The 17016-nt window shown below is 39.0% G+C and overlaps 1 protein-coding gene across 1 annotated transcript; it reads left to right on the forward strand.

Annotated features, from left to right (window-relative positions):
* Nucleotides 1-1473: 1473 nt before the first annotated feature.
* LOC112208201 (interleukin-1 receptor-like 1) lies at nucleotides 1474-16237 on the forward strand. The gene is made up of 11 exons (XM_024354602.2): nucleotides 1474-1593; nucleotides 2373-2582; nucleotides 3095-3305; nucleotides 4352-4526; nucleotides 4920-5082; nucleotides 6462-6533; nucleotides 7273-7414; nucleotides 7507-7652; nucleotides 12223-12369; nucleotides 13357-13524; nucleotides 15814-16237. Exons 2-11 carry the CDS (start codon nucleotides 2522-2524, stop codon nucleotides 16197-16199), a joined length of 1671 nt encoding a protein of 556 aa, XP_024210370.2. The 5' UTR covers nucleotides 1474-1593; nucleotides 2373-2521; the 3' UTR covers nucleotides 16200-16237.
* The last annotated feature ends 779 nt before the right edge of the window (nucleotides 16238-17016 follow it).

A 17016-nucleotide genomic window follows, 5' to 3' on the forward strand; every position in this document is an offset into this window, starting at 1 on the left:
ATGTTTTGGGATACCAAATGTAAAAGAATTCCGAGTTTGTGTTATTTTATTGAACAAACCTATTCAGCACTTGGGGAATCGCAGGCAGCGTTGCAGACTCGCTGGCTCCTGGCTGTGATCTCACACCCAAACTGCAGTAATATCCTGATAAAACGGACTTCCACAAGTAGGTCAAGAATAGTAATGTGCAGACCTAATTCCTCTAATTTACGGCAAACATCTCGTGGTCAATCTCCCCGCGGTCAAAGGACTGTGTATCTCTTCCTCTCAGAGCCACTCCACAGGCCAAAAGGCTGACTAAACCCCTGACAGATAAGAGATTCAAGAGTAGTCCCAGCCCCCATGGGGAGCAAAGACGCTGGCTCAAAAAACATACTGATAACTCTCCCTTTTGCAGCTACTCCTTTCTGAACCTTCCACAAGCAGTGGCAGTTGGATTCTGTGATTAGTCTAGTCTTCAGAGCCAGCCTTCTTGAGTTCAAATTCTGACTTCACCCCTTAATGTGAAGTGACGTGGGCAAGTTGCTTGATCTCTCTGTGCCTCAGTGTCCTTGTCTGTAAAATGGGCATCATAATAATAGCGCCTGCCACATTGGATGAGTGTGAGAATGAAGGAATTAATACATGTAAATCACTTAGACTGTGTCTGGCATAGAGGACATTCTAAAGAAAAGTTAGCTATTATCATTATATTATTATATTGGTCTGGAATTAGTTCCTGAATCCTTCTGAGATGTGATGACTTATAAACGTAGGTTGAGTTTACTCATGATAGGGTCATCGCAACTATGCATAGCTAAAATCAAATTTTGCTTTTCAAGTTTGTTTTACCTGGAGCCCTAGAGTTCAGGGTTATGGTTTCCTTTGTCACTCCCCTTGAGGGAAGCTTCTTAGTCACACCCTCCTTCTCTTTCTCTGCACTCTATGCACTCTAGAAAAGCTCCTTTTTTTTTTTTCTTCATCCAGGCAGAGAGGCCTACTGGGACTTAAATCCAAGGAGCTGAAATCTGTTTTGGGATGGGGTGGAGTCACATTCTGGACCCTAGACAGAGAATTTCTAAGTTCCAGAAAGTGCTGCTTACTTCGCATTTCCTCTCCCCCACCTTTGCTTTTGAAACTCCTGGCACCAATGCTGCCAAGGCTGGCGGAGCTTTCCTGAGTGGTGTCTGCCAAATGAGGAGTCAAGGAATATCTGGAAAGGCAGCCTCCAGGTCCCTGATGTCAAGACCATTTAGAACTGAAAGTGTCCTAATATCGGGGCACAGGCAATAAGCATTAGTTATTAATCAGCCTGAGAAGTTGATTCTAAAATAGGAGGAAATGATTCAATTATTTCCTCTCAAGGGATTACTCAATGTTGTTTTTATGTTTAAATATTTATTTGTCAACATCAAGAATTCTTAGTACATGATGCACCAGCATTTTTGAACAAGTCATAGATTTGGCCACAAATCAAATTTCAGGATGGGAGGAGTGTCTCCCCTTTAAAATAGAAGAGAGTGAGTAGTCTATGAGGAGGGACCTACAAAGACTGGAAACTATTCTTAGCTCCATCACTGACTCCAAGTTCATCCCCTCTGTCTTTCAGTTTGGGTAAGCATCAATTACTTATCTAAAATTTGTAATAAGAAAAGTCTTCATAATTCATGATTGTGTTTATCCTTATGTTAGTAAATTTCTATGTTGGTTCTATTCTTCCCCTTATATTTTAAGAAAAGAAGTAAGAAAGTAAATGATTATTTTTCTGAAAGAAAAAATTAATGTATTTATTATTATTCATAGACCTTCAACTACTCTTAGAAAGCCTTTGGTGACTCCTGGGAACAAGCTGAGTCAGGAACAAAAGTTTGAGGGTTTGGGGTTGAGAATAGGACAATTACTTGGCTAATGCTTTAGTCTAGTTCTGATTTTGCTACTCCTTAGTTGCTTTGTGATGACTACTTGCACATGTGTCTGTTTGTGAGTTATTTTTGTGAGCATGCTGCCACCAGCCTGTGTGGATGTCTGTGGTTTCACATGATACATTTTATTTTCTAAAGTCTACTGAATTTTATGTTTTTTTTTTTCAAAAATAGAAACTCATATTCTTTCCTTCTTAATTTAGTTTCTTTCAGGACATTCTCATGAGACTGGTGAAATATAACTGCGAAGTAGCATGATAATTGTGAAATAGCATGATCATTGTGAGAGCTATATGACCCAAAACTTCCATAGGAATAAGTGCAATGCTTGCATATCTGAAACCTGCTGTTACATCTCTTTGCACTTAATAAATATGTTTTGACTGATTCATTCTCCTGGGTGGTGCTGAGAAAGTAAAAATCATGGCTGATAAAAATTCTGTTTATGGTTTTGTCTGATTTATTTTTCAGTTGAGATATAGGCTACTCTTCCCAACTCAGTCTTGAAGAGTATCACCAACTGCCTCATGTGTGGTGACCTTCACTGTCGTATGCCAGTGACTCATCTGGAGTAATCTCAACAACCAGTTACCAATACTTGCTCTTGATTGATAAACAGAATGGGGTTTTGGATCTTAGCAATTCTCACAATTCTCATGTATTCCACAGCAGCAAAGTTTAGTAAGTATTGCCTTCTAAGTATAATTTAAATTTTTATAAATTAAATAATTTCAAGAACATTTACCTTGTTTTAAGCAGTTTGCTTCCAGTTGTTCCAGTTGAATTGTAAACTGAAAAATATATTGCTTTTGTACAATCATTTTTCATTACGAATCTATCAGAAGAAATTCTTTGTAATGAATATATCATCAGTTTGGCTTTACATATTCAAATGCAGCAGAATTTAATGTGGTGCCTGCACATGGGAAGTGTTGTGGATGTTTATTGACTGACACACAGTTTGTTTAGATAGATAAGGCTGCTTTTCCATTGGATAACTGTGGGGGATTTAGCTCCAAATTAATTCATTAACATTTCGTAAGAGATCTTAATCAGTTACTTATTCTTTCCCAAGGTATCACAGTATATGACCGGCTTCTAAATTTAATCCTAGAAGAAAATATTGAGAGTATAAGAATTATGATCTTTTCATTTGATCATTTCAGGATTGTCTTTATATCTTTTATTTGCAGGTAAACAATCATGGGGCCTGGAAAATGAGGCTTTAATTGTAAGATGTCCTAGACAAGGAAAACCTAGTTACACCGTGGATTGGTATTACTCACAAACAAACAAAAGTATTCCCACTCAGGAAAGAAATCGTGTGTTTGCCTCAGGCCAACTTCTGAAGTTTCTACCAGCTGAAGGTGCTGATTCTGGTATTTATACCTGTATTGTCAGAAGGTATTATGCAGAAAGCTCCCATCTTCTTTCACCCTGCTCCCCTTTCTTCAATGGTTGATTGCCTGAGCTGCCCTTGCTTTCATTCCTTCCCTAGTCCTTTCTGGAACAGTTAAATTTATAAAGTGATTTGAATAAAAGTGATTTGGATAAACTTCTAGGAATACTATCAGGTTGAGGTCTAGCTCATTCTGAGCTATTTGGATTTACAGTTGCAGGGATTGATTTGTAGCTGACTTAGAGAAAAACCTAGCTTTCCTAGTGACCAAGATAACTGAGAGCAATTGCTTACTTTTGGCTGGAATTAAGAACAAACTAGCACAGAAAATAGTAATCTGGATGTTTTCCATCTCAGGGGGCCTCTAGTAGGTGAAAAGGGGCTTTTAACCTTCAAGTTAAGCCAGAGAAGGCTGATGAGATTGTGTGCCTAAAAATTAATTACTTTTGTTCACAAATTGTTAAATGTTTTGATTTTGTGGCTGTATTTGGCACACACGAAATGTCAAATGAATTAAATCAAAAAGCAGGATGTATTAGTTAAGGGCCTAGGTCTGAGACTAGACAAGTGTCAAATTCATGCTCTGCCGCTAGTTAACTGTGCGATGCCAGCAAGTTCTCTGCCCTTCAGTTTCCTTCTCTGTAAAATTCATATAATGTAATAATATATTTCATCTCAAAGCATTATTGTGAAAATAAACTAAGGTAATGTGTGAAAAGTGCTCATCATCATCACTGGTACAGAGTAAACTCTGAATAAATAGTAATTATCTTTATTACACTGGGATTACAGCATTACAGCAGATGTAGTGTATGAATAAATGGTGAAGAAGTCATTGTTAGGGCTACTATGGGGGCTATGTTTTTAGCTCAAGTGTAACAAAAAAGTATTTAAACTCTAGATTTTAATGTTTATTTTTAAATAAGAAAATAACCATTATGTATATTGATGGTTTTTAAGAAGAAAAGCAATATTAAGTAAAGGCTGAATTTAGATTAAGTTATTTCACAATGCTAAGTGACTCTTTTAATTGTCTGACTTATTTTAACAGTCCCACATTCAATAGGACTGGATATGCGAATGTCACCATATATAAAAAACAATCAGATTGCAATGTTCCAGATTATTTGATGTATTCAACAGTATCTGGATCAGAAAAAAATTCCAAAATTTATTGTCCTACCATTGACCTCTACAATTGGACAGCACCTCTTGAGTGGTTTAAGGTAAGAAGAAATTTGGAAGGAAATAGATGAAAATTACACAATTAAAATAGACACAAGTGGCCGGGCACAGTGGCTCATGCCTGTAATCCCAGCACTTTGGGAGGCCAAGGCAGGCAGATCACTTGAGGCCAGGAGTTCGAGACCAGCCTGGCCAACATGAGGAAACCCCATCTCTACTAAAAATATAAAAATCAGCTGGGTGTGGTGGCACACACCTGTAATCCCAGCAGCTTGGGAGGGTGAGGTATGAAAATCACTTGAACCTAGAAGGCAGAGGTTACAGCGAGCCCAGATTGCACCACTCACTCCAGCCTAGGCAACAAACATTCTGTCAACAGATAAATAAATAAAAGTGAAGAATTACTGAGAAGGAAATGGAATTTCTTATTTCAGAATTGTCAGGCTCTTCAAGGATCAAGGTACAGGGCGCACAAGTCATTTTTGGTCATTGATAATGTGATGACTGAGGACGCAGGTGATTACACCTGTAAATTTATACACAATGAAAATGGAGCCAATTATAGTGTGACGGCGACCAGGTCCTTCACGGTCAAGGGTAAGCTACTGACATGAATGAGATAGAATACTACGTGAAAGAAGTCGAAATGGGAACAGCGGTGCCCTTCTGGTTGGGTTACTTGCACTTCTCCCTCCTCCCTTTACTTCCTCCTGCTCCATCTTATCTTATACATTCTGAACTATGACGCAAAGAGGTTTTCTGAACACACTATCAAGATTTAAGACATTTCAGGGGGAAATTACATTACTAATTCAAAGCCACATCTGTTCTTTATTCTTTTTTTGTGACTTAATTTTCCAAAGATAAAGCAATCTGAATGCTAACTTAATTTACTGTTTTTGAATGGCAATACAACTATTTGGAGAGCAAAACCAGCTCTTTTTTTTCTAGTTCGGTGTCAGAGTTTCTGCAAATTAAAAAAGAACTTAATCTTTAGTAATACTCATTGGATTCAAAGTTTAATGAGAGGCTTTGTGATGGTATACTATGGTGTACATAAATGTTGTCGAGTGGTTTTTAATCTTTGTTTGCAATACTTTCAACATCATCAATGGCCTTGAGTAGGTCACTTCATTCTAAAAATGTGTTTTCCAAGTTATTTTAAATTTTATAAAAGCTTATTTAAGGGAAAGATTTCACAATCATAGCTTATCAATCTACAAAGGATTGGGGTCTCCTTAGCACAAGTCGATCTACAGACGTAGATGTAATAGCCCCTTTACGTATGACAGTTTTTTCAGGGCAAAGCAATATTGGAGACAAATTTTTGGAGTTTTTCAATACTCCACCGCTGTAAAATAAGCATCACCAGACCACATTCCTATCAGTGCCTCTTCCTGTTTAATATCAACCCTTACAGTGGTCCTTAATCACACTGTCATTAAATAAATGAGCATGAAGGGATGGAGGATTGCAGCAGTGCTCCACAAGCACTGCCCGTCTTTCAGCCTTAGTGGTCACAGGAGTCAGAATTCCGTAGGGGGAAGATTTCACTGAGGATGGGCCACCCTAGTGGAGAACTGCGAGCAAATCTGTGGACTCATCCATTTATTGTTTTCCTGGGTCTTTTGAAATCTTCTCTGTAGTCTTATTCTTATTCTGTAGAAGAGTAGTTTTCTAACAACTACTAGGTCATGTAATTAGTTTTATGGGTTGGACCTGCATTTGTTTAAGTGATATCAGAGAATAAAGATATTAAAGAGCATCATAGGTAATAAAAGAAAGTTTTATTTAAGTGCCTTTCTGTTTCATGTGTGTGTGTGTGTGTGTGTGTGTGTGTGTTTGTCATTATGGGTTATTGTCAGAAGAACTTGAAAAACATTGCTATGAAATAGAATAGAAACATGAAAATACAAGCTTTATATTGACTAGCATTCAATGCTCTCCTAATATTTATATTTCGTTTTGTCTTTAAGATGAGCAAGGCTTTTCTCTGTTTCCAGTAATCGGAGCCCCTGCACACAATGAAATAAAGGAAGTGGAAATTGGTAAGAAAATTTATCAGAATGCTGTAAATATTGCCTGGAAAAATCCTTCCGTATGACCCCAGTTCTGAATTCCCTTAGCAGGGGTCAGGCAATTAGCATAAGGAACCTTGAGGAGTAAGTGTGGTGACATCCCTGGAAGCACCTGCCCCAAGCCTTTGCTAATATTGGGAACAGGGACACAGCAATTGCAGTGTTTACATTTGTTTATTGTACTTTGTAATTCATGATGCTTTCATGTATGCATCTAATTTCATCTTCATCTCTATCCCAGAGCTTGGGATGGAGACCTGCAGGGTGTTCATTCTGGGCAATGGTAGCCAGATCCGGTAAAACATGTTTATCTTCAAAGTAGCTTATGGAGAGATGAAGAGAGTTCTGTAGAAAGATGTGGAAGAGGGCAGTTGGAAAGAAACTCTAATTTCTAGTAGAGGGCAATCCTTTTACTAGAAGTCCTTTATAATGTGGGGTTGGTGAAGGCAGAATCATTGGCCTTGTTAGTTTCCCATGCAGATGAGAACATAGTGGGAGCTGAGCTTCAAACCCAGCTGGGTGAATGAAGGTAATGGAAGCAGGAAGGAGGCAAGAGAGGACATAGAAAGAGGAAGGTGCTAGAGATGAGGGAGGGAGGTCCTGGTGGGGTGCATACTAAGCGTTCAGTAAGGTATTTTTTACATTAAATGGGATAAAATGCCAGTCGCAGAAGGTAATTTTATTGGTGAATGTCCTTAATCCCCTCTAGGAAAAAACGCAAACCTAACTTGCTCTGCTTGTTTTGGAAAAGGCACTCAGTTCTTGGCTGCCGTCCTGTGGCAGCTTAATGGAACAAAAATTACAGACTTTGGTGAACCAAGAATTCAACAAGAGGAAGGGCAAAATCAAAGGTATTTTTATATTGAAGAGAACCATCCTCTTCCCCTTGCACATGGTTTGCACCTGCAAAGTAGGCATTAAAAGTAACAGGTTGCTTTCTTAGTTTCAGCAATGGGCTGGCTTGTCTAGACATGGTTTTAAGAATAGCTGACGTGAAGGAAGAGGATTTATTGTTGCAGTACGACTGTCTGGCCCTGAATTTGCATGGCTTGAGAAGGCACACCGTAAGACTAAGTAGGAAAAATCCAAGTAAGGAGTGTTTCTGAGACTTTGGTCACCTGAACTTTCTCTAGCAAGTGTAAGCAGAATGGAGTGTGGTTCCAAGAGATCCATCAAGACAATGGGAATGGCCTGTGCCGTAAAATGTGCTTCTCTTCTTCCGGATGTTGTTTGCTATCTGCTCTTTGTAGACTGTTCCTGTTTGCTGGGAGCTTCTCTGCGGCTTAAATTGCTCGTCCTCCCCCACTCCCTCCTATCGTTGGTTTGTCTAGAACACTCAGCTGCTTCTTTGGTCATCCTTGTTTTCTAACTTTATGAACTCCCTCTGTCTCACTGTATGTGAAAGAAAATGCACCAACAACCGTAAACTGAACGTGTTCTTTTGTGCTCTTTTATAACTTGTATTACATGTTGTAGGCATGGTCCCTTCTATACCTTTTTCTGGTCATAATGAACACTCATTTTGTTAGCGAGGGTGGTAAAGTGAACAAAAAGGGGAAGTATCAAACTACTGCCATTTCAGTGAGAAAATCCTAGGTGCTACTTTATAATAAGACATTTGTTAGGCCATTCTTGCATTGATATAAAGAAATACCTGAGACTGGGTGATTTATATGAAAAGAGGTTTAATTGGCTCACGGTTCTGCAGGCTGTATGGGAAGCATGGCGGCATCTGCTTCTGGGGACACCTCAGGAGCTTTACTCATGGCAGAAGGCAAAGCAAAGGCAGGCACTTCAAACAGTAAAAGCAGGAGCGAGAGAGAGGTGCCACACTTAAACAGCCAGATCTCATGAGAAGTCACTCACTATTGCAAGGACAGCATCAAGGGGATGGTGCTAAACCATTCATGATGAACTCACCCCCATGATCCAATCACCTCCCACCAGGCTCCACCTCGAATACTGGGGATTACCATTCAGCATGAGATTTGGGCAGGAACACAGACCCAAACCATATCACACACATTATCATTGTTAAACTTTATAAAGTGTTTAAGGTACATGGAACACATGGGAAGTCTGGTAGCTCAGCCCATTTCTTTATTGCATCTGTTATTCACCATGTAATTCAGGTACCACCTATTCCAGGGAGCCTTTCTTGGCCCTCAGTTTGCAGTATACACACTTTCCAAGTACTCTTGTAGCATCCTGTTTGTATCATAGCACTGGTCACATTGCCTTACCTAAATCTGTTTGACAGTCTGCTCAACACGACTGCAAGCTCCATGAGGGCAGGGACATCATCTCATCCATCTTTGGGTCCTTAGTGCAATACCTGACAGCTAGCCAGTGCTCAGCTAAATATTTGTTGACTGAATAAATGAATGCACAACCAAATTATTGATACCAAATGTTTTTTTGTGTACATTTCTACTTCTCTAGCTATAAGTCTTAATTATACAACAAAATACTATTTTTATATTTATGTTTGGTAAATTCAATAACTTTCCTCATCATTTGGAAAGTCAAATTGTTGATTGCTTCCCTACAGTTTTTTCTGAATCTAGCAGGATTTTAACGATATCATTATAATTTGACACAATAAAAGGACAACGTGAAACTGATGAATCTTTATTGGGTTAATTTCAGATGCTATATAATCTTTTAAAAATGTAACATTCTTTTTTATATATAAATAATTTATATATAAATATATAAAAATAAATAAATAAATAATAATTGGCATCACAAATAGCCAAAGCAGGGTGGAGAGAGTGATCCTTCCTGGGTGCGGGCAAGAAGGGGATATGTTGTCTACAGAGTTTTCAAAACAGTGATAAACCTGTCTACAAGTCATTGTGCTTTTTATCATCACTATGCCCAGACAATGTGAAACATCAGAGATGAAGTGCTCCTCCCACAGAGGTGGACTGATCCTTCTCCCCACTCCCTTGGTGTGTCTCTGAATGCAATGTTGTCTTGGAAAACAGCTTTCCAAGCATTTCACTCCTGAGCACTTGCCAGTTTCCTCACTTGTTCTTCACATATCCAGGCAAAGACATCCTGTTTGCTATATGAAGCATTGTATCCCGTATAAAAGGAAGGAAAGAGAGAAATATATTTTTACACTCATCACTCCTCAGGGGCTGTACAACCATGTAGAAATTGTTTAATGTGCTTGTCAAATAGCCAAAGAAAGTGTTAAACCCTGAGTTCCCACCCATGTGTGTGGTATGGTTAGGATTCATCCAGATACACACAGAGAGGCACAACAGGAGGAGAAAGGATAGGGGTGTGGGGACAGCGGGTCCCCAATATGGTGTAATCGTGGCAGGTCTCTGCCTGAAGTGGTATGTGGGGTTTTTCTGGTTTTAATTTTGACTTTAACCCCTGATTTGTAAGTTATTCATAAAATAAACAGAATCATAACTCATATAGATGGCTATAAGTGCCGTAGTGTTCTGTGGGTCTCTGGTGTCTGCCAGTGATAAGTGTGGCACCCCAGGAAGGCTGTGGACCCCATCAAGGTGCTATGTGAGGGCCATGCTTGGGGTGGTGGTGGGCCCAGTAGACCCTGCAGCCATCCATCCAGCCTGCCCACCCACACTGCCCTTGTGTCCTCCTGCTTTGCTACGTTATCATTGATCAATGTCCCTGGTTACCTATGTGTTTGAATTATCTTCGTGTTACAGGTGTTTAATGATTTTGCTCCTTCTAGCTTATTTGTATTTCACCTGTTTTTCTTTAAATCAACATGGTTACACTCTGTTTCAGCAACTGTATAAATTAAACACAAATTATTACTACTGCTATTGAGTTGTCATGATGAATTCTTTTTTATTTCTGAAATTATAGCATTTCTTGAATTTAAGAGAACAAAAACTTGAAAGGCCTATGTCTCCATTTTATTAACTATTACTAAATACATATTTGATGCTCATAATAATAATAATACACATTTATTCATTATTTCCTATGTACAAGGACTTATCTACTTATTTTACATTTAACTTTCTCATTTATTTTCTCAATACTTCAAAGTAAAAGACAAAGAAAGTTGAATAACTTGCGAAATACTACAGTTATGGAGCAAGGATTCAAACACAGCCAGCATTTTCCTAGCTATATGTGTATACAGAAAGTAATGTTTTGTCATCACATACCTGAATTACTTATACTTTTATAAAATAATTCACACTTACGAAGACTTCCTCTGATGTCTTGGATCAACTTCTTTCCTCTACTTGGAAGCGTCCAGCCAATGGCATGGTTACTTCCCAGCAACCCCCACAGGAAGTACACATTCCTCTGTGCATCCAGCTGAGGTTTTTAGAGAGAGAGTGACCTGGAAAGGAATCCTGTTGAAACGATTTACTTACGGAGTTTTCATTATTTAACCTGATGACAGTAAGCTCTTTGTCAATTTTCACTTTTTCCCCCCAATTTTGTGTCACATCACCTTGATAATTCTTGATTCCATACTGCTGGTCACTGAGAGAACTGATAAACTATTAGAGGTTGTGGAGGAATTCGTGAATATGGGCCAGTGATTTTTCTACCTTAAAACTGGGAGCCCATGCATGGAGACTTAAGACGGAAAAGAACCGTATCAGCAAATCTCATTTGAGATTCTTCTCACATTCATCAGTGCATATGCATGTTGCATCTGCATTTTGTGAAGCAAGGAGTACTAGGAAAAATTTCTGGGTTGGTTGAGTAATGTTCACCATGAGAGAAGTATGGGCTATGAGTAGGACCTAGAACTTAGTAATTTGACTTTTGAATTCTTTATCAAAGATGCTTTAGCCACTTAGGTGACTCTTGCTTCTTCTCCTACCTCCCACACTGCCAAGCCCTTAGAGGCAACGAGTCTCTCAGACCTGTTGATGCCTTCTCCTTAATGCCCTGACAGCACCTTGTCCGTTCCTTTCTCATTATTGCATGAGTTACAACCCTCTGCATCTTGCAACCCAAGTACCACACTCCATTCTTCTCTGAGTGCCCATAGTTTCTTTCCACAGAAACAAACTTTCTGCTACCATCAGATTAATCTCTTGGGAAAACCACTCAAGTCTCCAGTGCTCCTGTGACCTTCAGAAGAAGGCAGTCTGCCTTAGTTGGGGTTTCAAGTCTGGACAGAACATGGCCCTGACCAAACTTTCTAATCATATCTTCCACCAATTCCCCAAACTGGGTTATTCCACTTCCTCAGAAAACACACTTCCTCTCTGCACTTAGGCTTATGGTATTCTCTCTGCCCAGGTGGGCATTTCCTTTTTTGCATCTCCCTGAATCCTACTCATCTTTCAGAGGCCTCCTCCTCCTCCAGGAAGGCTCCCTTTCCCAGTCCTGCATGGAGCAAGCTCTCCTTCTAAACTCCTCTGCCAGCAAAAATCATGCTTTTGCCTCCCATCTTAGTTAAGTTGACAAGTGTCTCTCTGCCTCTTTTGCCTTTGAGAATTCCCTATAATGCTTAGCCTGATGTGTTGTAGAGGCTCAATAAATGTGACTGTCCTGGTACTTAAAGCAGCCATGAAAATTCCCAGTGGGTATATCTTATGTGAAATTCTTGTACTCCCAAGGGAAGCCAGCATCCATGTATCAGTTTATTATATCTTGTTTCAGTAGTAATAATAATCTTTTTCTTTCTTTTGAATAGTTGATCATCATAGCACCTACTGCATAATTGCAGTATGTAGTGTATTTTTAATGCTAATCAATGTCCTGGTTATCATCCTAAAAATGTTCTGGATTGAGGCCACTCTGCTCTGGAGAGACATAGCTAAACCTTACAAGACTAGGAATGGTAAGTGGCAAATACCAAGTTTTTCTCCCAAAGAAAAAGTCCCATAATAACTGTTGGTTACTTGTCTATTAATCTTTCAGTAGCTAGGCTGCTAAGCCCAGATTCCATTTTGCTTGCTAATCTGTTATCAGTGAGTTGTGTTTTTGGATTTTCTTAGAGGCCATTTTCCATCCTGCTATGTAAATCCTCATGGTCCTGAGATCCATCTCAACAGCTCACTTTTCTTCCCCGATAGGATTGCTATTCCTACTGAGTTCCCAATAACAGAATCTGCCCCAAGCCCAGAAAGGTGTAAATTTCATAATGTATTGGTAAGACATTATGAAGTTAAACACAGTAGCAAAATTGTTCCTGTTTTCCAGATGTGAGCAGGTTAGAAAGGTCTATCGGAAAGCATGTGTGTTCTACCTGAAACCCTGATCCGTAAAGTCTAACCCAGGCACACAAGCATGTGCATGAAAGGAGTCAGTTCTGCCTGCTAGATGCAAACTTCATGCTTTCATTTGGAGGCAGATACATGTTGCATTTTTCAAACAGTTGACTGAAGTAGGAGCTCATTGTTTGATCTGTGGAAAATTCAGATCCCTTAAAAAATTCTATGCCCTTGCTACTATTAGCTTTAAATTTTTTCACTTCCCCAGGGGAGTATGGGGAAACCAAAGATGAAACCAAAGTCTATTCAGCACAGAAGGCCCCCTTATTCATAGATTATTAATCAAAATTGATGAGATGGACAGGTTCTTGTCCACTTTTTTGTTATTTAGTCTGTGACAGTAAAAAGGAGAAACACTTTGGGATGAAGACTGTTATTTCCTGATAGTGTTTTGTGGCAGTGGTTTGCCGTCAACATCTCTTGAGTCTAGAATATTTTGGAGGATGACATACATTCACCAACAGCCATAAAACTTGGAGAGGAATGTCTTTGAAGAGTCCAGTGAGAATTTTTAGAATCAAGTAAGAAGTTGTACTTCTTGTTTTCATTTTCAGATGGAAAGCTCTATGATGCTTATGTTATCTACCCACGGAACTACAAATCCAGTACAGATGGGGCCAGTCGTGTAGAGCACTTTGTTCACCAGATTCTGCCTGACGTTCTTGAAAATAAATTTGGCTATACCTTATGCATTTATGGGAGAGATATGCTACCTGGAGAAGGTAAAGCTATTGACATACATTAGGGACAGAAATTCATGCTTATTAAAGGCTGTGAACTAGGTGGCCTTATCCCTGCATTGGAAAATGAATTGCATTTACTACCACAGGCCTTAAGACCAGAACTTTAAATATTTATCCAGAAGCAGACACTTATCCTTCAATCGTCCCTCTCCCATCATTGTCCCAGTGATGAGATCTTCACAGTAATGTTGGTGGTGTGAATTCAGAGTTAGAAGTCCTTTGCTTCAAGGACTTAGCAAACCATCATCCCTACTTTATTCCCTTGGTCCCCCACCAGGATAACTCTGCCACTTCTTAATTCTGTCCATAAGATTTGAAAGAGGACTTAAAAATTGACGAATTTTGTTCTGGTAGCCATAGGCACTAGCTGAAATACCTTAAAAGTACTCAGAGAGTCTTCATGACTTTCTTCATGTTGGTGAAACATTTGCAAATTTATATTCTCACCAGAACAAAAAGAACTATAGCTTCTGTTCCTTAATATTCCTACCCAATTTTATATACTTTTGACAGTTTTATCACAACTCCTGTGATTGCAGTAGTTATTTTTCCCTTCCCTTCATACATTTATGTCCAGTACCTATGGACCCTCCTTGTGAACTCTTCTCTAATTTCTCACAGACCAGGAAGGGTTTGGAATATAACTGGGGCTCAGCTATCAAGGGCCTAAGCATAATAAAGTAAATGTTCAGTTTTACATTTTAAACTCATTTTACTAAGAAGAGGAATTCACATGCCTATAGATGTAAAGGTATGAACAACAGGTGACTTTGGTTTACCCTGGAATATCTGGGAATGCTAATAGCCTCAATAACGGCTCAAGAGACTTGTGAAAGATACAATTTAGGAGAATCGAATGCATTTCTTCTCTCGAGGCTCTCTTCTTCCCCCATTTTCCCACTGGCCACCCATGCAGGTAGAAGTAATGAGTAATGCTCTCAAACACTCTTTTCATATTACAAATGTACTGAAGAACCTGCAGGGACTCCAGTTGTTTGTGAGCTCAACAATGTGCCACATCTGGCCACAAGCTCTTCACCTCTTCTTTCTCAGTCCATCCACCTAAGTTCTAGTTACACTTCTCCTCAGCCAAACCCAGATGCTAGCTCTCTCACACTCAAGCTTGTGCTGCCTTCAATGTGTGACAACATACTAATCTGGAATGGTTTTCTACTTCCCTCTGTCAATGCATGTCCTCTGACCTTTCCTCAACCAAAATAAATGAAACCCAACAACACCAAACTTCACTCTTCACTTAGGAAAGTTCATGACTGACTAAGGTACTGTCTATAGTCTCATGCAACTTATCTTGCATTTGCCCCATCAAAATCCTCTCTGCACCACCACTCCATCCAGTGGCCCTGGGTGGCTGATCATCATGGAATCCATTGCACCCTTGTCCTGTGCTCCAGGCTGGGTTTGGCCAATGGGAGGCACTGGCAGGAGGTCAGAGGGTGGTCATGTACCTGCCTCTCCACGTGGGGCTTCTGGAGCAGCTGTGCTTCTCCCTCTGGGAGCACCTCTTCTCAGCTGGCCTGCCTCATGCATCTGCAATCCCTCAGACACCCCTCTGTGAGAATATCTTGGATTGTTTTCTTCACGGTTGTGCTTTCTCCTGTTGCAGTGAGGACTGGGTATTTCATGTTCTTTCTGAGTCCACCCAGAGCTAATTGGAATCACCATGGCATCTACGCTGTATAAACACCAAATGGGAAAGGGGATCTATTGTCCCTTGAGATTTTTCTAGTTTGGATCAAATCAGTTTCTACAACAGAGATTAATGGGGGTGAAGTAAAGTCAGGACTTACTTTCCTAGAGACTTTGGACAATTTTGAGGGGCAAAGCTTCCTGAGTTTGTGCTTTTTAATATGTGAGTTAAAATTTTAAGCCATTGAAAAACATATAAGCAAATATTCTAAGAAGATAATATGTATTCTAAGAAGAATGAACCAGAATTCTAAGTCTCTAATGCAACAATAGACTAAATATCTTTACATTCCCATTTACTTGGAAGGACTCTGTTTTAGTTAAGACTAAGCTACCTGGGAAATAAAAAGAGGACATTGGGGCTGATATTCTCACAAATGAAAGGAACACAAAGAACAAAACGGGTTCTCTATCCACACATATTTCCACTTCTCTGAGTAAGTGACTTGATGTCAGAGAATCTCACACCAGATTATAACAATAAGACTTTTAAATGTTCAGGATGTTTATGTTTAAAGCATTAGACTGATAAGAAATCTGATCTATTTCTTGTATGACTAGATGTAGTCACTGCAGTGGAAACCAACATACGAAAGAGCAGGCGGCACATTTTCATCCTGACCCCTCAGATCACTCACAACAAGGAGTTTGCCTACGAGCAGGAGGTTGCCCTGCACTGTGCCCTCATCCAGAACGACGCCAAGGTGATACTTATTGAGATGGAGGCTCTGAGCGAGCTGGACATGCTGCAGGCTGAGGCGCTTCAGGACTCCCTCCGGCATCTTATGAAAGTACAGGGGACCATCAAGTGGAGGGAGGACCACATTGCCAATAAAAGGTCGCTGAATTCCAAATTCTGGAAGCACGTGAGGTACCAAATGCCTGTGCCAAGCAAAATTCCCAGAAAGGCCTCTAGTTTGACTCCCTTGGCTGCCCAGAAGCAATAGTGCCTGCTGTGATGTGCAAAGGCATCTGAGTTTGAAGCTTTCCTGAGTTCTCCTAGCTGGCTTATGCCCCTGCACTGAAGTATGAGGAGCAGGAATATTAAAGGGATTCAGGCCTCAGGTTTCATCTGGTAACTTTCCTTCCATTTCCCTGCTTCTGGGTGGATGCAAAATGGCCAGAAATTTTTCTCCTCAATCCTCCACCATACTCCAGCCACCATTTTCTTCCCTTTTCCCTTTTGCTTGCCTGTCTTCACTGTGGTGTGGGATGTTTTCACTACTCTTTTTTCCTCTCTCTCTGTCTTGCTTTGTTTCTCCTCATTCTTTGTCAATAATCTGAATAGCAAACTAATCATTCGACAGTAGATTTTCACGTCATCTTGAAGAACATTCTGATTCCCTCAGGCAGAATGTCAGTTGTAAATCTTGTTCCCAACATGCCAGATTTTCTTTATTTTTTATATATATAATATTTTATATATATTATTATATATAACATATATATAATATTATATAATATATAATATATAAAATGTGTATATAATTATATATATAATTATATAAAATATAACATAGAATATCTAATAATGTATAATATATAACATAAAAATAATATTATTTAATATATAATACATAATATTTTATATATAATATTTTTATAACATTTTAAATATAATATAATATATATAATTATTAATTATATATAATTAATATATAAAATATATTTTATATAATATAATATTATATATAATATATATTTTATATAATATAATATTATATATAATATATTATATATTTTATATAACATAATATTATATAT

This window comes from Pan troglodytes, chromosome 12 (assembly GCF_028858775.2).
Source record: "Pan troglodytes isolate AG18354 chromosome 12, NHGRI_mPanTro3-v2.0_pri, whole genome shotgun sequence".
NCBI lineage: Eukaryota > Metazoa > Chordata > Mammalia > Primates > Hominidae > Pan > Pan troglodytes.

What these genes read in the sequence shown, in the direction of transcription:
- LOC112208201 (XM_024354602.2), top strand. Translation starts at nt 2,522, where the DNA reads ATGGGGTTTTGGATCTTAGCAATTCTCACAATTCTCATGTATTCCACA. An exon ending in TTCCACAGCAGCAAAGTTTA is followed by an intron (nt 2,583 to 3,094) that starts GTAAGTATTGCC and finishes TTTTATTTGCAG; the next exon opens with GTAAACAATCATGGGGCCTG. An exon ending in CAGGTCCTTCACGGTCAAGG is followed by an intron (nt 5,083 to 6,461) that starts GTAAGCTACTGA and finishes TTTGTCTTTAAG; the next exon opens with ATGAGCAAGGCTTTTCTCTG.